Source organism: Nylanderia fulva, unplaced genomic scaffold, assembly GCF_048542155.1.
Source record: "Nylanderia fulva isolate GAGA-0341 unplaced genomic scaffold, ASM4854215v1 Scaffold23, whole genome shotgun sequence".
NCBI classification, from domain to species: domain Eukaryota; kingdom Metazoa; phylum Arthropoda; class Insecta; order Hymenoptera; family Formicidae; genus Nylanderia; species Nylanderia fulva.
The window spans coordinates 2,097,684-2,121,761 of NW_028190293.1; the positions used below are offsets into that span (position 1 = coordinate 2,097,684).

Below are 24,078 nucleotides of genomic sequence, written 5' to 3' on the forward strand. Positions count from 1 at the left end.
CCGATACACGTCTCCGGGGCGTGGATGCTGGGCTCGCGCTCCTCGTCGTGAGAATCTCATCTCGAACGTGTCCCCCGAACGTGTTCTCTGTGTATCTACGTTATCTGGCACGCATTATCAGCATGTGCTCCGAATTCGAGAGCCTCGACCGACGAATTCTTGTTCTTTGCGACAAACTTTCGCGCATTAAATTGGCGAGATTTTACATCTTTTTTTTATATACCTCTTTCTCAGAATTATATGCCTCTTTTATGGTCAAGTGACACCAATTTATTCGAAACGATGAAACGTCCGCGCGAAACGTCCGTTCTAGAGCGCGACTTAATCCCTCTCTTTCTCTCTAACTCGTTTTAACTCGCTCGGGATTAAACCGGCGAAGCGTATTCGCGCAATTTCAGACGTACATACACGACGAACATCGACAATTAGATACGCGTCATAAATTTTCCGGAAAGCGTTCTGCATGCGTCAAACCGCTCCGCTCCTCGTTTTTGTTCCGGTGCTACGCGGCGCCGCGATATAAGGCCGCAACCGCCGCGAGATCGAGACGGACAATTTATGGCCGATGGACATTTACCACCCAACTAGCGGCCCTGTGTAAATGGCCATTAACGGTTTATTCTTATTTTTCATTAGGATGCTTTATAACCCGTCTGTATGTGCCTATGGGTAGAATTTAAAAGAACCGATCTCTCGCCAATGACGGCTGTTTCGATCTCTGCGTCGCGTCGTCTCGCGGCTTTCTCTCGATCTTCGATCGAGAGATACCTGCAACGTCATTTTCTTATGCATAAAGCCGCTCTTATTATCAGGGGGTACGCAAAGTGCTCTAAATAAAATCAAATAACTAGATCGCTTCGTCGTTGTACTGCATTTAGCTTATCATTTTTATCACGCATGAACTAAATAAAAAAACGAGATCGCAAGTGCACCCGCGATATGCACAAAACTGGCAACACGGTGACGCAAAATCGACGACACCGATCCCGAGAGAACAGTAGATAAACGCGAAGCCGAGCACACCTGCCGACCTGCGGCGACCCTGTGAAAGGCTATTATTAGCAGCCTGCACCTTTCTATCATTCCACGAGGCTTTATTATAATACTATTTCTTCGCGCTGCCCACGTAGACAGCATTCGTTTGGCGTCTCGAAGTAAAAGGTGGTAGTGTCGGGACTGGCATTCGGTCGATTCGCGCCCACGCGAAAAATATATCGCGAAAATATCACCGCGGGGAAAATACATATAGAAACACCGCGGAGAGACAAGAGACGGAGGCTGCCGTCGGAGAGAACGACTTCTCCGTTCCTCGAAACGGCGCGATCACTTCCGGTACTGTACACGCTGCATATACTCTTATCGCTGTGATCCATCGTGCTGGTCGGTTGGCTGTTTGGCTGGTTGGTTGGTTAGTTGGTTGGTTGGTTGGTCGACCTCCGCCGCCTTTATGGCTTTGCGCTCATGGGAAATGGCAAAGACCACTCGGCACTCGAGGAATCACCTCGTAACAAGACGACCTTTGGAGTCGCGTATATTCTCTCTCCTCTCGAGAGAGTCGGCGACTTTTCTCAGTCGTCTGATTATATGTAAATTCTTGAGACAGCGCTACTTTATACCGCCGGCTATATATCGATCACGCGATTTATTCTCTCTCCCATTTGTTTACCTTACAGCGGCCTTGTTTTGTCGGATTGTTACGTCAGCGCGTACGAGAGCAAATACGGAAGTTATACATTAGATTAATCATACGTTAGATTGTTGATTACATAGTATATAGCGTTGATAGCATAAGCGAAAGCTATTTTACTCTTTCATGTACTATATATTTATCCAGGCGGTTGAATAAGCTCGGAAATTTTACTCTATATGGAACTATGTATTTCCATAAATAAAATTGATTAAAATTAACGCGAGTTTAATTAATATTTATACTAGTCTTTACATAAATGATAGATTAATTATCTTAACAGTCAATTTCTATCAACATTGATTATCTTTAATCGTAAATTAAATAATTCTCTTTCTCTTTCTATAGAATGTTGAATATAATATCTATAAATAGACAGATAATTTATATAATTAAATATAAATAACGCTAAGCAATATTGGTGGAGTTAACTTTACGAGAAGCTATCGCGATAATAAAATTCTCAAGTGCACAAGAATAAAATGTACGAAAAAATGTACAATGCAATTCTCTCGAACAAGGCGTGGTTGGTTGGCAGCACCTTTACACGCACAGAGATCTTTCTTTCGTGCCTATCAAATTTATGCGTTTCCGTCAGCAGTCAATAATCCCAAGTTGTTAACCAACTGTTTTGTTATCCGTGCATGGAATGCGAACGCAGTTATATAAGAGACTCTAGTCAATTATAAACAAGTAGCGATACAGACAAGCACATGTCGTCTCTCCTGCTCCATTGACGGAAATAAATTTTTCGATTTGAAAACATTACGCACCACGAATTGTATCCCGTCGTGACACACGAGAAGCGAGTCGATATCAAATGGAGCACTCATTAAATTCAAACGCGCGAGCTCGATGTAACACGAATGTAACTGTGATCGTTCCCGAGTATACATATACCTACACGTTACATCAGTCGCAGAACACGATCCGGAACATTGCATGTACATTGCACATACGGCGTGTCACGTTGTTCAGAAAATTAAGTCCTACAAGGTATCCTGTATCTGACGACGATATGGATCCTTGACGTTATTATTTTCGGATGACACTTTGCAGGGTGTAAACTTGCAGAGGGGCTAAACGTTCGAGCAACAAACAAGTCATGAATAATCGTGCTCATAATCTTCTTCAATCGTTATCGAATCCGAGTCGCAATAGTGTGTGCTCGGCACTCGATTACTTTATGTATAGTGACGAACACTCTGTGTTCGTAAATGATTTTTGCCTAAGGCCAACTCGATTGATGATCGCTCAGATATCGCGCAAAATATCCGGTCTACGAACCAGAAACACCGTTAAACGATTAACGTCACATAGAATATTAATATACGCGTCTTGGAATAAAAATTAATTTTTTTAGGAAGATATATTTTAAACTTGTTTTTTTAATTAAAATCGGAATTTTTTCAATTAAATTCTGGGATATACGAATATTTCCAATTTTTAGGCAATATGTTTCATCATCGAGTGCAAAAAATTTATCGTTAAATATTACAACGTAAGGATACATATTATATTTTATAAGTTTTTATATTAAAGAAAGATTATATAAAACAAGAAATTACAGTGACAAACGTCTAAAATCTTTTATAATTTTCGATTTTGCACAATGCATATCATCGTTCTTTAATAAAAAAATTTCTTTCTCGATAATTGTTCAAGCAATTTTCACATCAACAAACATTTTAATTGAAAACTTGATATTTTTAAAAAATATATACTCACTATCGTATGAAATCACATATAAACAGCAATAATAAATGCGAGAGTATTTGCTTTTCGCGGGATCCATTTTTCACTAATATGCATTTTACACCACGCACACGCCTACAACCTGCGAATTCTTACGATCCTACGCAGGTGGTGAGTGACGACATATCGCGCCGACAACGCAGTAACATGCACATTTAACTGCCACCTTAAATAAAGCTCTCGAGAGCTCGGAAGCGTGTCCTTAATCATTCGACGAAACGTCGTCGTAAAGTGTCATCTCGGATTATTAACAAGAAATATGTTATTTATATTATCTGAATCTCGGACATACTAATATACATATATGTACACGTCGAAACTTTTTCGCGCATATTATTGCCACTATCATTCGATACGAGAAACAGAGAGCTTATGGACTTTCTCTAGTCACTCGCGCATTCATCGAATATAAGCGTTTACTTGTGCAAGCAGGCACACACGGATGCTGTGTTCGATGTTTCTAGATGTACGCAAATACGCGATGCATACGCATACATTATCGGAGACAATACGAGTTATTACACGAAGCTATTAATGGTGTCGCAAAACAGACAAAAAAAAATCGCGTTTCTATTGTGTCATCGCGCATACGATATAGATTGCGGTCAAGCGTTTTCGCTCGTCAGGCCAAGGTGAGCCATTATGTCAGAAAATTCATTTTCACATCATGCCATTGCGAATAATGCGAATAACTTTAGCTGCGTCCTTATTAGCGGAATTGAAATTTTCAGTTTTAATTTTCTCACATTTATCGATTAGAATATTTCGATAGATTTATATTTTATAAACAGGAAATGAGCTCTTACTTTGCATCTAAAATAAGTAATAAACGAACAGTTTATCACTCGAGATTTAGAAGAGAAGTTTTTTCGGCAGCGTTAAAAATTAAATAATTAAAAAAAAAGATAATTTGATTATATCTGCATCGAAATTTTCGATCTCAATTTTCTCATATTTATCGATTTCAGAGTATTTTGGTAAGCTTATTTTGTATAGGAAATGAGCTCTCATTTTAAATAAATTAAATAATTTAAAAATAGATAATCCGAACTGCTCATGTTTGAAATGTCCAAGTCAAAATTGAAAATTCAAATTGAAAAAAAGACAGGTAAAATTCGATTCGAAATATGCTCCTGTGGAATATCTATCGTACGAACGCATCCCGCGGAACGTCATCGTGACACGCGGTCGCTTTCCATCCCGATGCTTCCTTCTCGTGTCCGCGATGCGCACTGTGTATCTCTGTCGTGCCACATACTCGTATTACAGCTGTCTTGTAGCGTATCAAAAGGACCGGTGTATAACAATGCCGGGGCACTTTAATCCTCCGTCATCGAGAGAACCGCAACCGAAAGAAGGGAGGGAATCGTAGCTGAGGAGAGCCGAGAACGCGCTCGTGCTTATCCGAGATTTTTTGCGCGAATCCCCCGTTATCCCCGGTGATATTAAATTTCGTTCGGATCGCCAACGGCGGCGGCATAGAAAGAGAGAGAGACGATTAGATCGCGCTCGGATTAAAATCCGACCTCGCGGGTCGTGCGATTTTTCGTTCACCGGAAAGACGATATAAGCCGAGGCCATGAGAATCGACTCGTAGCCTCGATTCCGCCGTTCGATTCCGCTGCTGCATCATGTGCGGCGGCCCCCGATACCATTCCTTCTCTTCGCGATAAGGGCGCAGTCGTTCTCGCGTCTGACATGAGCCATTTTGCAACTACGATTATTATTACGGGGCCCCGACGTGCCCGCCAATTTCGTTGTAATTGAACAGTATCTTATTACGTATCCTGCTTTTGATACAGTTATTCTGACAATGAGATGTAATCTTTTATCGCTAATCACTTTTCACTTTCTGTATCTGCATTACTTACTGTTTATTGTAGATGTAATATATGATATTATTTTTATTTATTTTAATAATATCGATTTTATTAGTATTGTGATTTAATTATTCTCTTCGTACGCGATTTTTAATGCAATATTATTATTATATACAAAATATACAAGGTTTGAGATTTTCGTTGCCTCATCGCTGATCACGATCGATAATGCCATGCCGTAATTTAATTGAGACTGAAAGAGATCTTGGCCCTCGAGTATATATTCAAGCATAAATTTCATATCGTGCTCGTTGTATTGATCGATTTCAGGAGGCGTAATTTTAGTGATAATTAGGAAGATTTTCGACACGACGATGAAACATTGCTCGGGAATAAACTAGCTTCGACCTGCCACTCCTAATCAGGAAAGTTTTAATAATCTTCTTGCCTGTTGTTTCTCTCAAACGAGTTGTGTAAGATTGAAAGATCACCAGTACGTTACCGCACGTATATTCTAATATTATCCAGATTGAATTATTAAATTTTATTCATGGTACGCGATCGATATTAACCGCTGTATTAATAGAGAGTAATCATTCTCAAAAATATGAAATAGTCATGTATGAAAAATGAAATTTATGCACGAATCAATAAATATACATGTTTTTTAAATATCAAATTTCGAATTAAAATTTGCAAAAAACTGCTTGAAAAATTATCGAGAAGGAAATTTTTTTCTCAAAAATTTTATGAAATATTCACGAATTCATAAATATAATTTTTTTTTAAATGTCAAGATTCGAATTATAATTAAAATTTGATGCAAGAAACTCTATTTTAAAAAATTATTGACAAGGAATTTTTTAAATTTATACGCGTTTGCTGAAGAACGATATACACCGTTTGCAAAATCGAAGATTATAAAGGATTGTACACGTTTGCCACAGCAATTTCTTGTTAAGATAGATCGCACAGGTCACACGGAAGCGATATACGTATTTATCTGCAGAGGCGAATGTGATCGCTTAACGCTATCGAGGTCAACGGAGCACACAGGTGAAATGTCACGAGGGTTTGCCAGTGATGAAATTCGCTAACTCGAGATTAGGCGACTGCAAATATGTACATACAACGATAAATATGCCTAAAAAAGCGCGGGTATTAACGGTTCGGCACCGCTAATCTGATCTCGTTTAATTGCATCGTTATAATTCATCCTTCAACTATTTTCTCAGGCAGCTAGTTAATATCCCTGATGAGAGAGGTTAAAAGTAAATAAGCGAAATCGACGAGTCATACAATCGATACATTAAAGTCATTAAAAAAAAAATCTCTGAAAAAAAATTGGCAAAAAAATGTTTCTTTCACGCAGTGAATCACCGCGGCTTCGGCTAAAGATCACCGCCTATATCCTTTTAAAGTATACTGATTATATGTTGAGGAACTTTTTTCTTCTCTCGTAAATTAAAACCAGCGTCTTTAATATCGTGCGAAAGAATGGGCGATGACCGACGGTGTCATCAATCACGTTAAAAGATATATCCACGGATTATTGTGTGTACCCCCTTGACATTAACCTACATACTGAGAAATAATGCGACTTACATTTGTAGAGGCCAACATTTTACAAACGCAGCACCACGCCTTTCGTCGTCTCTATGGACAGGCGGTGCACGCCTTTGTAATTATGTCGCTCGTAGTTGGTCGCACCTAAGAAATTATCGTCACACGTTGTATATTGCCCGATCGAACAAAGCGAACCGCCGAATCGGTGTCGACGAAAAGTCTCTCGTAATTAAATGGCAAACGTGATTCTCTAACTAATTAACTTTTCAACATTCTATCTATAATTGTCTAATGAAAAGTACGAATTTCAAAACATAATCCCGCGATGAGATGCGACTTTTAGCTTCACTCGGCTTTCAATCGAGATCAATATCCATTCGATCCAGGTGTTTATCCGATGAACTAAATATAAACCGCGCATATATACGAGCCCCTATATTAATGCCAATAATTCGTTGAAAAATTTATTTTACTACCCATCGTCGCGTTTCTTTAATGCCGCTAATACGCGCGATCCTAGATTTTTTCCACCCGTAATCGCATGCTATATAATATATTCTACTCGTTTAATTTTTCATCGTTTCTGTCGCGTTAAATCGCGCAATAAACGGAAGCGAGCCATTTAATCCGCGCATGATTATATTTCGCGCCTTCGCATACCGTTCCGACACATTTCTCACGACAGATATAAAATAAATTGATGAAAAATGAAAAGAGATACAAGTAGCAAAGTAGAAAAGTAGGATATTTAGAAATCATCTTTTTAAGAGAAAAGCCTACGCAAGAGAACATAAACATTTCAAGATAAAAAAAATAATTCGCTCCAATCTGCAAAGTGGCGTTTTGCGACACCGATTTGTCCTCATACTTTACTGCATCTCGTATATAGAGTGTTTGTTTCACCGTCGTAATACCGTGTCGTCATAATAGATTAGTCGTAATGAACCTACGACCGCGTTTCACCCGAAGAAACCCGTTTTCCTTAACGGCTACTAACAATAGCAACGCGATCGTATACCCACGCGAAAAATTAGCAACGCGAATGACCACGCGATATATCCAACGCGTTATGTCGTAAAAGATATCTTCGTGCCTATTTTCGGAGGATATCCGCGTACATGCCGCTGCCGGAGGAAACCGGTTAAAAACCGTCCATGTGTGATAAACATTCGCAACTTTCATAGCCATCGCATTTGCCATTTCAGGAAATATCAACGCGCTCCGACCGCGTTTTGCAATTTGCATCTAAAAAGCATATTATTAGAATATGTCCAACGACCAGAGAGAATCTTTTCTCTCGTTTGAAAATATAAAAGTATTATACATATGTTTTATATCTCTCTATACTTTTGCTTCTTCGCAAACTCACCTCGGTCCGATTCTAATCAAAACTTCTCTACGAAATGGAATCGCGCGATTGAGACGCAACGAGGGAGATGTAATCCTCTTTTCTCCGGCGGTGAATTTATGCCGTCGTTCTGTAAACGACATCTCACAATGCCAGTCCCATATCCTTTATTATATCGATCGACATTGTGTCGCATTCGCAGCTGACATCTCGACGATTTCCCTACCTATTTTCTCGGAGCGAATCGTGCCAGACGAGCAACACTTTGGTGCCGCGATTACCTATACGTCTGCCTCTCGACGATCGACGTATCAAAGTATCGGAGAAAGGGAATATACATTTTCTCGCTTATGTACATTGAGGGTGGCGGAAGAAAAAGAGAGTAAGATGAGGCGAGATATACTCGTGCGAGAGAAAGAGACGGAGAGAGAAAATTCTCCGGAACGGTCCAGTTCTCATGGATAGTTGAACGTGGCATAAGACTCTGCTCGACTTCGCTTGGTCTCTTCGCTATGCTATTTTTTATTCATAAGCTTCCAAGCCACTCTATAGGATGTTTCAACCTCTTCCCGTGCAAATTACTCCGATATTTCCAGACGCGAAAGTGGAATTCTTTTTTCCAAAATTCTTTATTACATATTTCTGCGTTCATCTTTCGTTCAGATTGTCTTCTTATTTGATCATTTTTATTTTTGTATATTATAAGGAGAAGATTCGGATACGAAAAGAGTTGGAACGTCTTGTAGCTCCTACAGTTCGAGAGTTAACGTTCGGCGATACTAACCCGCATTACTGCGGCAAAACGCCATAAATTTCGCTCGTACATATATACATAGAATCACGAGTCCCAGGAGAGACTCATTCTTCGCGAATTTACCGTCTCTCTTTCTCTGCATTTAAAACCGATGTTCTTCAACCTGCTATGCCACATACCACGATGTAGCTAGAGCAAGCTTATTCCGAATGTCTCGCTATAGATATCTCGATCGTGCGGCTGGCGAATGAAGATAAAATCCTCGCAACAAATTTAAGATAGACAGGATACTACCGCTGAGAAAGTGTACTATGCAAAAGAGTCATATCGTGCATAAATACATAAAAATGTTTTGGAATTTTATCGGAATTTTAAACGGCTTGGAATTTTCTCAGGGGATGCCGCGCGCGTTTTCACCGATAAACCTTGTTCAATCTCAGAAAGATTTATAATGGTAATTTATAATTAAGAAGACGGTTCTCTCGCGTGAAAATGAAACGCCTGATTTTATTTCCGATTATGTTTTCTCTCTCCGCCTAACCATATTTAATGCGCAGAAAGTGCAACAAATTACTCGATTTGAATCGGTGTATTATGAAAATAGCGGAAGAAACTTTTCACAAGGACGCGGATGATATATCACCTGATAATACGGTGGAGATAGGCGTACCGTGACAGTGGCATTGTTTTCGGGAATTTATTAGCTGCAAGAAACGTCGCTTTCGAAAGCGCACCAGGTTTCACTCTAAGTCAATTACCGGAATCGCGGCGCGCAAATCTTCGCACGCTCCTTCTTCATATCGCAGTCGTGTTTCGCTGAAAATGCATAAACTGTTCCCGCTGCACACAGAACAGTTAGTCGGAAATGAACGCGTGTATATGTAAGGTACCTGTCCCGTATACACGCCTCACGCATGTATCGCTCGTTATATTGTTTTCCGCTTTTACCGTTTCTCTCTTTCTCCCTGTATTTACAACTTTCGCAGCCTAGTCCGCGATCTAAATATACTCATGCCGGATGAATGAAAAAATAAGAAAATATAGAAGAACGAGAGCATGTGACGAAGCGAATGAAATTAATTATATTATACTTTCAATGTATATATACGTACTCTTCTTTTTAAAAAAAAATATGATACGACGCGATGCACGCGCGATAATTAATCGAAACGTCAAGACTCTCAATTACGCGGAAATGACACGCGATGTAATACAAACGCGGGATAGATTTTCTCTCTGGAGGTAATACGAGGCGATATTATGATCTCCGTTGAAACATTGTCCACTTCTTCTCGAAGCGAGGAGAGCACATCGGGGCAAACACGGTATCGGCTTTCCGTCCCGACGAAAAGGTAAAATGCCATACGTATATAGCAGAGTCTAGGTAGACGAAGGTGTACATATCGCATCGTGCCCGTCGCTGAATTTCTTGGTGCAGTTTTGCACCGAGAGCACGATGCGCCACGATAACGAGGGAAGAGGCCTTTCCCTTTCGCGGCCAGAATGCCACGTTCCTTGCTCTCTGCTCGAGACACGAAGAGTGTAGGTCTTCTTCGGCCAATGTGTAATTTTCCACTCGTTTCCCGTGGTGCATCATTATGCGGCCGATTGGCCGGATTCCCTGGGACCCACTCTCGCGTCTTCATCTTCTCTCTCGCGGGAGAGACGCGTGTCCGCAAGCGGTTAATTCCTTCAGCGCGTCTTTATGAGCGTCCTTTTCACATTTCGTTTCCCCCGATTTATTATTCGCGCGTTATTGCTTAAACATTTTTTGCGCGTTTCAAACCGTTTGCAATCGTCGTTTATGTCGCCGTTTCGTTCGAAACGGCTCCCGCGGAGCCGTTCATTATTGGTGGTAAAAAGAGAGGAGTCGAATGACGCGCATATATCACGTTACCCTCTAGAATGTGTGTCGCGAGAAAGAGAGAGAATCACCGCAGCTGTGCATATGTCGCGTTTAACCGGGCACGCTTTGTGATTGCAAGAGGGGGTGGCTTTGCATTTATTATATACGCACGTGCTTCAGGGCAAAGAGAAGCGCTTTTCCCCTCTCTCCATCTCTCTCTCGTTTATGAGATTGCGGTAATAAATGTTAAAATTTGATACTCATCGTCAAACATTGGCACATGTGTCACGCAACAACGTGACGCTGCATTCGCTCTTCGAAGCACGATTAACACAAACTACTATCCCTAAATTGAACCACTTGTACAATTGTCAATCTACATTTGTTTGAAAATATAGATGTTATTCGTTATTCATGAAAATTGGAGTGGACATTTACAATTATTACATGAAAAACAAATATTACTAACCATAATTAATTTTAAGTATGATAATTAATATATTTAAGCTATAGTTTAGTAGAGAAAATGTTAAATTAAACACAGAGAATTTTCTCTTAGAACTTACCCTGAAAATCATATGGTAATCGTGAGACATATGATATTGGAAGAATTTTATAACAGTCTCTCTGATTAATATCTATACCACAATAAGATATAAAATATGTTCGATTAATTTTACTATGTACATATTAATATTTTTTATTGTGGTAAATATTAATCAGAGAAACTCTTATAAAATTCTTCCAATATTATATTGCCCCACAATTACTAAAATTTTCAGGGTAAATTACTGCATTGTAATTTTTTTTGTACGTAATTTTACATCTAAAGTGTCATAGCACGAGAAACTTATTCTATTTAGAAATTTCTTATTAATGAAAATTATTATTAAAAATTCTTCCAATACCATAATTGTCTTACGATTTTCAGAGTAAATTTTAAGAGAAAATTCTCTTTGTGTAGTTAAAAATACAAGTTATTGTAATTAAAATTTAGACAACTAAATTTCAGATGTAACAGGGACAGACCCCTAAAATTTAGCTAATATTTTTTTCGTGTAACTTGTATTTGCAAATGACTCTGCATCGATGAATTTGAATTGCGACCTCGCAGTCTGCTTCAGATAATAATTAGGAAAACGTAGAGACAACCTTTAACGAGTACGTTGTTCGAGGACGCACTTCTCGTGCGTTGGCTTGCAGGTGCGTTTAAAAGCGAACGCCTTGACCTAGACAATCGCTCGGAGTGGCGCAAGATGATTATAAGCAACGACTTAGACGATACAACTACGCGTGTCTCTTTCTCTCTTCCTCTCTCGTGGGAGTACACGGGGGAGGTCGCGGATTAATTTATTAGTCGATGCAATTATCCGTTACTCAATGCCTCAATGTAGCCTTCATGCCACAACTGCGGCTGTTACCTCTCGACATTTCGCGACGTTGTTACCTCTCGGTATTCCGCGACACGTTGTTGATTTAAGTCGGCGAATTATCTCGTCGGAGGAAGGTGTTCTCTCTCTTTCTCTCAAGCTACCGGTCTTAAATTTCCCGTGTAATTACGATCGCATTAAACGCCAATCCGCTTCGCTCTCGTACTGATCGCACTCGGTAACGTAAACGGCACCGTTTGACTGCGTAACGAGCTAATAGGCCGCGTCAGACGCCACTAAAGCGAGGTAGCTGCATGCTTCATCTCATTCCAAGTAACATACACTCGTAATCGCACGCGATGGTCAATATTTTATGGTATTTGTCTGTAATATCGATATTATACATGCGCATATTTTACCGTGAAAAGAATTACACATAATTAATTCATCGTTTAAATAATCATCAGTCAATATATCTTTATACGTGCAATTAATTAATTTATGAATGTAAACAAAAAGATCAAATAAGAGCCAAACGTGAGATAAAGGAGCGAATAAAAACCTCCTAATTAATTGTAGGCATAGTTTAATTAAAATTAAATCTTCAATATAACTATATAAATAAAAATAATAAGATGAAAAAGGTGAAAGAGATTTCACTGTTTTAATTATTTAAGATATAATTAGTAATGAGTCTCACGCACTAAATCTTTGTTCTGAGAAATGAAAAATCTCCAAATCACCATAATCAGCGTAGGAGTCCGATACTTTCTTTCGCGGAATCATCATGCAATGAGCTCACATGCGATATTGCTTATTTAACAAGAAAGTCGCGACGCGACACGCGGCCTCTCGCAAATCACGAAGTCGTTGACGAATTATGAATGTGACTTATGAATATGAATAGTAATACGCGTATATATAAAAGAGGGACGCGTTAAAAAGCACTAAACACGAAGGAGTCGGAAAAAGAGTCGGAGTAACGCCTCAGGAACGGCAGGAAGAAGCGAGGTAATAGCAAAGTATGTCGTGTCTCGACCCCACCATCATCGTGGTAATCGTCGATCTACGACGAGGCGGCCGCTAGGATCCAGCTGACACTCGACAGGAAGTTGCCACTCGAAAATACCGTGGCATACATCGATGGGCCTACAAACGTTTACACACTGCGGTGGTAGATGGATGGACAGATAACTCGTTACTCGGCTCTGCCGTCTCACTCGCGTACACGTTTGCACACACGTGGAACGAATGAACGAATCGTGTAGTACCGTGGGATCTCCTCGCCGTTCTGCTTCCAGGTTCCTAATTCCCCCTTTTGAAAACGAGGGTTGAAGGAGCCTCGAGCAATTCGATCGAGGCCCTCTTAAGATCCATATAATGTTAATTAACAACAGGTGCTCGCCAGTTAATCATAATGCTCTCTACTTTTTTCGAGGCAGAATTTAAAAAATTTTTTCAATTTAAAGCAATATTTGGATCATTCAAACTCGAAATATAATAAGCAATAGTAAAATGTAACATTTTTATTTTACGAATTTTTTCAACAGAATTATTCTGAAGGTACAATATTTAAAAAAATGGCATTTGACTCTATCCTTAATTTAATATTTATTGATACATTGATTATGCATTTAGGAACATTACTGTATTTGCGTAACAAATCTTTTGCCGCTAATTGAATGGTGAAAAGGATTTTTCCCTGGCGCGAGAAAGGTAATCATACGTCAAAGTTTATTTCGATCGGGCAAATAGCAAAATCGTGACAGGAGAGGCGTGAGAGACTGACCGATTGCAGAGACGTGTTTGGAGCGCCCTGTGGCCTTAAGATACCGATACACCTCTATATATATGTATATACTCGTTTCACATTTAGCGCATTCGACACGACTGTCGAATTCTCCCGATTTAATCGACACAAAGATCCGATTAAAGAGTATACGTAATATGTCATCGTTATATTGTTTGTTGAATAGCTAACAAGTGAAAAATTTGCCTGTCGCGAGATAGACAATTCGATAGAGATTAATCGTAAGTAAGCGATAAACGATTGTCAGGGAAATGTCAAACAGAGTCGAGAATCGCGTCGCCAGCAACGGGTTGTTGGAATTTTGCTATCGGGTCCGTAATCCTATAGTCGAGTGTCCTTTTATATCTCTTGATCAGCAGCTTTCCAAGTACGTCGAGGAAGGTACCGATTTTTTTTGCATATATTTAGCTATGATATATTAGAAATATATATGTATATATTTATCATAGAATGCACATTACGTAAAGAAAATTGATACCTGATACATGAGAGATGTTTAAAAAATTTTATCACGTCTTGATGCAATTTTGCAAGCAATTAATGAATATCTTTATACAAGTGCATTTCCTTATAGATCTTATCTCGCGACAAGTCACGTTGCGATTTAATATCACATTTTACACGATTCCCAGATATAATTGAGATTTAAAATAGCGAACAGAGAGAAAGATCGTTTCGAAGATACATTTCTCGCGAATGCAGGCGCATTCGTGTAGGATGGCACAATCGCGATTCCCGACATGATAAAGCGCCGTTTTGGCTCGCCGTTCGCTCATCATCATAAAATGCGGTTGCATACTCGAGTCGAGGTCTTCTCTGCGCATAGCGCGCGCTAATAGAACACCGACGAAGTCTTCTCGCGCCGTCTTAACAACGTCCGCGGCTAGTCAATACACATAATGAATGAGGCACACGGTGCAAACAAAAATGCTGAATCGCAATCATCCAGGCTCGACGTGTAACGTGCATATATATATATATATATATATATGTATATACGAGCGCGCATTCCGCGTTACTGCATACTCGGCCATGTATATGTGTACCTATTTATAGTATAGTGTAGAAATAACTGGATGTCGATACGACGCTATTAATTTCCACGACCTCACGTCCGTAGTGGCACGTCCCACGGAATCCTCGTTATTACGTTCGATTGGGTTCCTTATCTCCTTGATGCATAGACTTGGCCCGCATCCCTGCTCGACTCGCGTTTTAACTAAGTATGCGCTATCGAGCGTCGAAAACAGGTATGATGTCCCGCTATTGAAATTCGCGCTATACCGCAAAACTTCTCCACGGAATACCTTGTTTACTTACGGCAAGAGTATTTAGCATCTCGTGAGTGAAGGATTGATAATTGCAGGGATGTTAATTACACCAGTGTTAAAATTAATGATTCTGCATATAATCAAAGAACGAACATATATATAATTAAGCGATCACGAATATAATTGCTCGTATAATTAATTCAATTATAAACTCTGCGGCGAACTCTTGTTTTACGAGAGGGAAATATTCGTCGACAAGTTGCAGTCGGTCGCGGTGTCGCGAATCGCGCTCGTTCTGCGAGATTCCCTCGAGATAAATCGCGAAATGGGAATTATGCGTGGAAAACGCGCGCCGCTTATCGAGCCACGCGTGTCCAATGGGGCACCACGACTTAATCGATCGCCCTGGAATGCCGCTACTGTCGCGCACCGAAGGAGGCCGATTTATTACCCTGCGAGAGAGTGCACCATATGGATTTCAGTCCGGAGGAGACGAGAGGAAAGGGACGGGGAGGAGGGAGGAAGGTCTGGCATTCCAGACGCGCGCGCGTCGACGTCCCTTTCGCTGCACCCATGTGCATCGGATGCAGGGACTCGATGGCATGCGACTCGCGTACCGAACGAGTCATTTCTATGTGGAGCGCGTTATGCCGGTTATTTAGTTTTTTTTTCTCGACACATACGTATATATACTCGAACTCCATCTGAATCGCGTTACGAAAAAGCTTTCGCAATTCGAAACACGATCGACGCAATTATTTTCATAATAAAAACTAATGGATAAGAGATGTTAAAAAATGAACAAAATTCTGCAAGCAATTAATTGAGACTTAAAATGCGAAATTTTATTTCATGAGCTCAACCGCGTGTATAACTCGCTCCTCTTTATTTTTATAGACCGACATAATCTTGCGAAACGCGTGATTTTCCTGTTAATAAACCCAAATACTCATCTTGTAACGCGCTAAAAGTGCGCGTTCGCACGCGAAAGTCGACGACACTAACTACTGAAACTAGAAAATCACGCGCAACCGCCGTATTTACGGAGCCGCGTTCGTCGTTATCGTGACTCGGCATAGAGGGATGGAACGTGGGGAATAAAGGGGTAAGTCTGGATAAGAGCCGGTCCGACCGGAGGACCGGCTATCTCACCGCGAAGTGGACGGCAGACCAATTATGGTAGCGCGAAACCCGCGTTGTTATGCGCATACCAGGTGCATACGCATATACAGACGCATAAAGAGGCGCGTATTATGATGCCCGACCCGATCCGGCAAATAGTAGAATATGTAAAGCAAGCTTGTCTTATACGGAGTTGCATTCCCGCGCGAACCGGAAAGCCCGGAAATATATACGCATTCGTGTGCAAACTGGCTTAACGAAAACACACTTTGTAAAATCTCGTGTATCTCGTGTTATACCGCAATTCATCGCATTTCGACATGCTTAATCAGCAGTCATTTATTTAATTACGAAACATTAATATATTTTCGATTTAATATCTCTCTCTTTCTGGACTTGGCACGAAAAACGCGTTGTATCGATACATTAATATATTAATTTATTAATACATTGTTTGAGTAGATTGCGTAACTTGTGCGGACGCTGAATATACGAGGCAGATGAAAATGATAAATATTCTCTGTGCAAAACAGCCGCGTGTGCTTCGATTCGCGGCTTCGTAATTTTTCGATATTCACACCGGCAGCTTTCTCACGCGGATAAAGTCACGTAACGCGTTCTTTATCGCTCGAATAAATTTCTTTCGTTTTCGCGAAACATAATAACGAGTCGAAGCTCCTACGCCATTGCGCGCGTGCATTAGCATAAGCCCGGTATACGAGATAGCCGAGCGTAGGCGTGCATAGATACACGAGTACGTGGGGCATAAAAGGGGAGCAATAAGATTGGAAAGAAACGGCGAAGATGGAGAAAAAAAAAGAGAGACCGGGAACGCATCGCGACCAAAGGGGGCGTAAAAACAGGACGACGGGGAAATAAGGGGTGCATTGCATATACGGGTGCATGGGCTACCTGATAAGATATGTGAAGCTATTACTGTAGAATGTACATCGACGACAGGCGCGGATTACGAGCGATAAGCGGATAAGGAGAATAACGCGTAGAGATCGGACACTTTCTACTATATCCTCGATCGTTTCTGTTTGTAAAGCGTCGGTTTTATATCAGAGTCTAGGATGCTAAGTAGATCATATCTTGGAATTTTCACGATAATTTATATATGCTTTTATTTATTTATTTTTTGCTATAATATTTGAGTATTCGAGTTTATTTTAAACGAAATAAAGGATATTTTTAAATATGCATTCACGAGTTTGATAAAGGCAAATGAGAGAAAGAGAGACGCCCGAAGTAAAGCTCGTACGTCATTTTCACGCATAAATTGTCGCAAGACATTGTAATTCAAATGTACCAGGAACCGGGGGTCACGCAATATTATCTCCTCTCTCATAAGAACTCAATCTTGTAAAATATTGGCGCTTTCACTTTCACTTTCACAAATTGCTTGATCTCTAATTAAACTTTTTGGTTACCGTTTGAATCAAACGGATTTATAGTCCTGGTGACAGGACTGTCAAGTTAAATACATACTCGGGGCAGTGTATATATATATATATAAGTGAATAAAATGAATATGGCACGTACCGAGACAGGTGATTGAATGGTCCGCGGGTGGTCGTAGAACGTTTCGCGCCCAGGCCGCCCTCAAAACCTCGAGGGCGCAGGGCGGTCCGCCAACCATCAGCACACCCGGTGACACGTGGCCCTTGTACCTTAGCTGCCGTGTCGCATCCACGAGAGCCGTGTTCCACCAGCACTTGGAATTTGCTTCCAAGAAGCTCTGTAACAATTGCGAAAATTACGTTCACCTCGATATTTACCAATTAAATTTGCGTCAAAAGTTTATCACGAGAAATTATCTTGTTTTTTGTTTTTATATTCTTAATTTTTTATTTATTTTCAAATATTTTCGAGTTTATCAATTAATAAGAAGTATGACAGAAAAATAATGTTCTTTGCGGTAACCAATAAAAAAAACTGCCACACGTAGTACCACATAAAAATCCACGAGTTATTCCCTAAAATATAGCGCGGTCACTAAGTGTTTATCTCTCCGTGGAGCCGTATGGCGTTTCACCCTCGTCGTAACTAGAAGCGAAACGCAGTTTCTATCCCCTACAGATGCTTCCTAGAACCCCTGCGTAGCGATTCGCGTCACAGAATGAGCCGTGATAGGGTCGAGAGCCCCGGACAATGCTCATAAACGTACCGCCCCATAGAATTTTCTTCTGACCCTGTCTTTCTTTTTTCTTTGTCCCGGCTAAACCATGAAATTAGTGCGAAGTGCTGGAATCGATCGGTACGGATCAGAATGTGATTTATAACAGCCCTTGTTCGGGCGATCGGTTTTTCGCAATTGCGAAAAGTGCACTGCACTTGTATACGAATAACAATTGTTTAAATGAAAGACAATTTATTACACTACCTATGTTTCATATAATTTTATACTAGTAAAATAAGTTTATCTTCAACACACTTAGCGATATATCTTAGTGATACAAATCTAACTAAATTATGTAATTCGCTGGCTCGCCGCTTAAATTTTATTCGGCCAACGTAGGATGGAATAGTAGGATAATGCAAGACATGATTAAGATCTCACAGCGGCGTCGATTCGAGTTTTCTTTCGAACGAAAGAAACGAAAATAGGACTGAAATATCGTGTTTAATTTAATTCTAAGAAAAAAACACAATGCGTGCCGCGCGTGCATAAGGCAATTTTGCATCTAACGGTAAGATATAAGAGCGTAGGATCTCCAGACTTTCACCAGGTGGAAGTCGCCATATAGCGGACCGTGGCGATGACGGAGTTACTGCCAAATGACGGAACCTCCGCCGCAAAATTACACGTCCGTTCGTGATCGATCTGATCTGCCACGAAAACGACCAGGCCTCGTTTTGTGCCTGTGCAACGGAGCACAGCGCAAACATCCACCCTTGCCAAGGCTGCGCGCGTCCCGTATTTCGTCGTGAAAATATAGTATATATTCTCGTTACCCAGATCTCTCTCTCTTTCTCTCTATATACTTATATATTGTTGACCTTCCATGAAATAATTCCACGAAGCTTTCACGATTGCAATAACATTTCACCAATACGTGACATCATTCGATATTATGTAATCGGTGCTTGCTCCGGGATTTTCAAATTTAATTGTAAAATATTTACGTTTACCGTAACACACTCGCCGTAAATGATGTCACTTTATGTCACGAGAAACGCGCTTCGATGGCGATTACGAATCGAACGCCTTTATTCCCCGAGATACTGCATTATAATCTCACGCGCAAAGAAAACGACTTTCGTAACCGTGTCGATTACGACACGAACGCAGATTTTCGACGCTCCAACGCTCGCGGCGAGAAAGAAATCATAATGAAGGTGCAGCGCGCGCGCGTCGCGGCCGATTTATTAAATCGTTGGTGAGATGCGATTTTCAAGCGGGTGAAACTTTTTTTCGGTTACGTCAAGCCGCGCTTCTTCCTCTCGAGAGTTGGCGCGCGTCAGCTTCCACGTGGGAGCTCGCCTCTCCGGTGTCGAATCAGCCAAGCGAACACGATCGATTTCACGAGATCGCGAGACCTCCTACCGATCTCTCTCTCTCTCTTCTCGGGACACCTTCTACACAATCGAATTACTCTTTAGCTTTGTTTTTTCCGCTCGGTCGAACACGATGAACGGAGAAAAGCGCCACTTTAACGATTAAAAAAAATTCCGTCCACCTCTTTCGTAATCGGCTAAAACTTTAGGAAAACATCCCGGAACGTCGATTCACGCTCTAATTCGTAATACAGAAAACTTTTTTAGATCTATCGATTTATTACCATTTGAAATATCAAGATAGAAATTTTTATTTTATTATATATATATTTTTTCTTATATCTCTTGCTAATATAAACCTGAAACGCGCCAACAAGAAAATCGCGCGAGGACGTGTAAAAATATCGCGTTGCGTCGCGGAATGTGCCTGGGTGGGCAACAGGATATGCTGATAAAGTAGACGCTCTTATTGTCCATGGGAGGATCTAACCGTGAGAGTGCGACAGTTCTGAGTTAACTATAATTAACGCTGAACCCAGCCACCATGTCTCCTGTATCCAACCTAGCGGCACGACAGCTAACTGTGCGAAAAAGAGGGCTTTGATCGCTAAACATAAATTGGCGTTATACCGTATATTGCGATACTTTCGTTACGTCTCCGGCAATAACATTCTTTCTGTCCCCGCGCGAATATAATGCTTCATGAAATCTCATTCAATCTACAGAAAATAATGAACGTTGCGTAAGAGCGACCCGTCTCTTTTGCAAGCATTATATAAAATACTTTTGTTGAAAAAGAAAAAAAATAAGATTGTTCAAAAATGGAAACTCAGGGAGTTGCCGTAAGTTTCCTTTCATAATCGTGAACATATTGAATAAATTTCAGAACCATCCCTAGGATTTTCTTGTATATTTAATCTCGATCTCATTCCGCTCCCTAAGACTACTCAAAAGATTATAAGCTATCGATTACTCGAGGGGAACAGTGAAACGGCTGTGGGATATTGCCGAGGGTGAATATTTGCGAAGAAGAAATCGCGATAAAGAAAAGATGGCGTGGGATTCAAAATCGTCGATCGGGAATTGTGATTTCTCATTTTAATTACACATTGATAAATATTTAAAAAAAAAATGAAAAATGCTTTATGCGATAATTCCTTTTCGTCGCGCTATTTTACACCTTTCGCGACTTAAAATAACACTCGCACTTTTTCAAGAGACTGAGAGAAAGAGGAGGGAGAAAATAAATTACGGCAAGATGTAGAAGGTGCGGAACGGACCTCTATTGCTAATCGGCGATGCGGTGCTCGGCGCACGTAATATATGTATTGCGATTTCCGCGCCGGCAATGAACTTGCGGCAATACGGTCTATAGGGTGTTGTACGGTCGTTGGCTGCCCGTTAATTATTATGCAATATACTCGCCATGCGCTTTCGCACCGCGCGCTTATCCTTTTAAAGCCCTAACTCGAGACGCGCACGAACGTGAGCGGTTAACGGAGTCGAACGAAATACAACAGAAACTTATTGCCAGGCGTCATTCGCTCCGCGATATTATTGCGCCACGTTGACCTCCCCTTATCGATCCATCAAAACTTGATTACACTAGCATCGAGAATATATTGTATAACCCGTTAGTATATATTCATCCTACAGTCAGAGTATATATATATATATATATATATTAGCCTTATAAGTATTTTATATATATAATAATTTTAATTGTTTTTTGGGAAAGAAGGTGAAGGATTATAAGATAAATTTTTCATTTTTTTCCTCGTGACGTTTAGCCTTCGCGAAATTGATCTATTTATCAGGCATTACTGGACGACAGGCATCAAGGCGTTTGCCCGCGTCGTCTCGAATTTTAATCAGCAACCCCCTATAGCCCCGTGTGAGTACGCTGACTGCAAGCATAAATCACGATAATATAATTTATATGCTAATATTGCGAGTGCAACGTGCGTTCTCGCACGAATAGTATACGTTGGAGATCTCTCTTTCTAACTGGATGTAGTTACATATCCAGACATCGACGCATAGGCGTCGACCCTCACGCAACTTTTTACGCATCAATAGTGAGATATTTTGCGAAGGAAAAAAATAAAAGTGTTTTATCTAACCGAATCAAAAAATATAATCTAAACTAAATCCTATATCTCGTTATTATGAAGACAAATTGATTAAGATATTAAAAATTTTTAATTTCTTTCTCGTCTTAATAAATTAACATTTCCGCGGGATTAACTCCTTATATCTTGATCGAAGAAATTCTCCGCTCCGCGTGCAAAACAAGAATTTGTAAAGAAAATAAATTATTCCGAGTCGGCAACATTCTCGCTAAGATCTTATGTTAGATATAAATAGCGCTGTGTTATTGTATATCCCTTAACTGACGCCCGTGATACCATCGGTATCTACATATCGTAAGGCGGAGAATAAGCCCCGGCATTCCATGTCATCGTTAATCTGAGACTCTCGCGCGAGAAGACGAGAGCGCCGCGACAAGAGGGAGAGTCCCCTCTTTCTCGCGCGCATATTTTTTTTGCAATTAAATCGGCAAACAAATAGACAATCACGGACGCGAACCGCTTCGAGACGAATGGGCATCCCGCGGATAAACGAGTTCTCTCTCTCGCGCGGGAGATAAAAGTCGGGACTGGCTGAGCGATATACGCCGCATGGCGCTGATTTACGAAGTCAAGGCAACGCGATGAGAACACGGTCGATTCGGTTTTCTACGTGGGACAGAAAAAAGAGACAATCAGCGAAAACTTGGAAGAACCTGAGAAAGAGAGAGACAGAGAGAGAAAAAAGTGGCAGAATCTTGGCCGAACTCTCTAACGTCGAGCTCGGCCCGATACGCACTTGACTTTATTGTTCTCTTCGTGATTCCGCGCACTAGTTACGTTCTGGGTGCCGTTGCCTGGTCCCCGTCGAGCGGCTATTACTTCGATGATATTCGCGATTTGATCGTATAATCCGAGCCCCGCCCATATATAGATTTTCTCCTCAAACTTAAATCGGTTTATCTGGACCGCGCGCGATTCGCAACTATCTAATCTGTAATATCATCTGTAATTACTCAAATTATTTTTAAATACAATTATTCTTCTTTTAAAGATTGTGACGTCAGAGAAAACACGCGCTGAAAATTCTTGCGTGCTATTTTTCAATAAAAACTATTTCGAAAACTATTTTTTCCCTTGACACAGACTTTGTCATGTGAAATATTTATATGAAGGGAAAAGGATAATTTTCAGACTATTTTAAAAGTGTACTAAAGCCATCTGAATTAATAATTTTTCATTGAAATATCTTTTTATCTAAAAATGACACACGGAAAAAAAATTATTTGACTTAACAAAATCTGCGGTCGAATACGTGCAAATAAATATCAATGTAATAAGAACTAAATATTTTGTTTAATTACAATGGCAATGTTCAAAAAACTAAATATTTTGTTAAAAACAGTTCTTATTACATTGATATTTATTTGCACATATTCGACCATAGATTTTGTTAAGTGCAATGATTTTTTTTCCACGCAAGAATTTTTTGTGTATACTTTCTCGCCTCTGACGTCACAATCTAACATAGCCGCGGCGAAGATCCAGAAGCCTCAAGACAAATTATCGTAATATATAGTTACATTACGACAATTTTATTATGCGCGAGAGCTGTTACATCCTCGCGAGAGGATATTTTTACAGTCGAATCGATCCGCGAACAGACACACACACACACGCGTGATGTAAAAGAGCGAATGTAACAAAGTAATGTATAGCCGCGGAGTAGCTCGAACGTAGGTTTTTGCATGGCGGAAATCGCCACGCGGATGGAAAGTGTCCGCCGGATCGTTGGCTGCGTCGACCATCCCCGGGGGCGATGCGCGAGATCGGTGCATCGTAATAACAGTGATTTAAAAACGCGTCACAACGAGCAGCGAAACACACACTCCGCGCCCGAGAGAGGAAGCGTAAAGTGCCTTTTCTCGAATGCAGATCTCGCGTGCGCGCGCCTCGTCCTGTGTCTGAAAAGGCCTCGATAAATCTCGCAAACATAAACTTTGCGGATCGAACAAGCCGCGTCGAAGCACAATGCCCTATTATTTAGTAACCTGAGATTTGCTACACAGTAATAGATCCCCGTACACTGTCGCTCCTTCGTCATTGTCGCTTTTCTACCGTAAGAGAAGACGAAAATAATACGTTGATTCGTATCGACA

The 24,078-nt window shown here is 40.5% G+C and overlaps 1 protein-coding gene and 1 long non-coding RNA gene across 5 annotated transcripts in view; one reads left to right on the top strand and one right to left on the bottom strand.

Moving 5' to 3' along the window:
- LOC114932039 (uncharacterized) overlaps positions 1-24,078 on the top strand; it is an 87,832-nt gene that overhangs the window by 11,952 nt on the left and 51,802 nt on the right. The gene's annotated exons all lie outside the window — the stretch shown is intronic.
- Positions 1-24,078, bottom strand: part of knockout (Stork-head domain-containing protein knockout) — a 78,625-nt gene that overhangs the window by 11,048 nt on the left and 43,499 nt on the right. For all 3 annotated transcript variants that reach the window (XM_085483104.1, XM_085483106.1, XM_085483105.1), the window contains exon 3: positions 17,895-18,090. In XM_085483104.1, the coding sequence (XP_085339230.1) occupies positions 17,895-18,090 (196 nt within the window). The remainder of the gene's footprint in view (positions 1-17,894; positions 18,091-24,078) is intronic.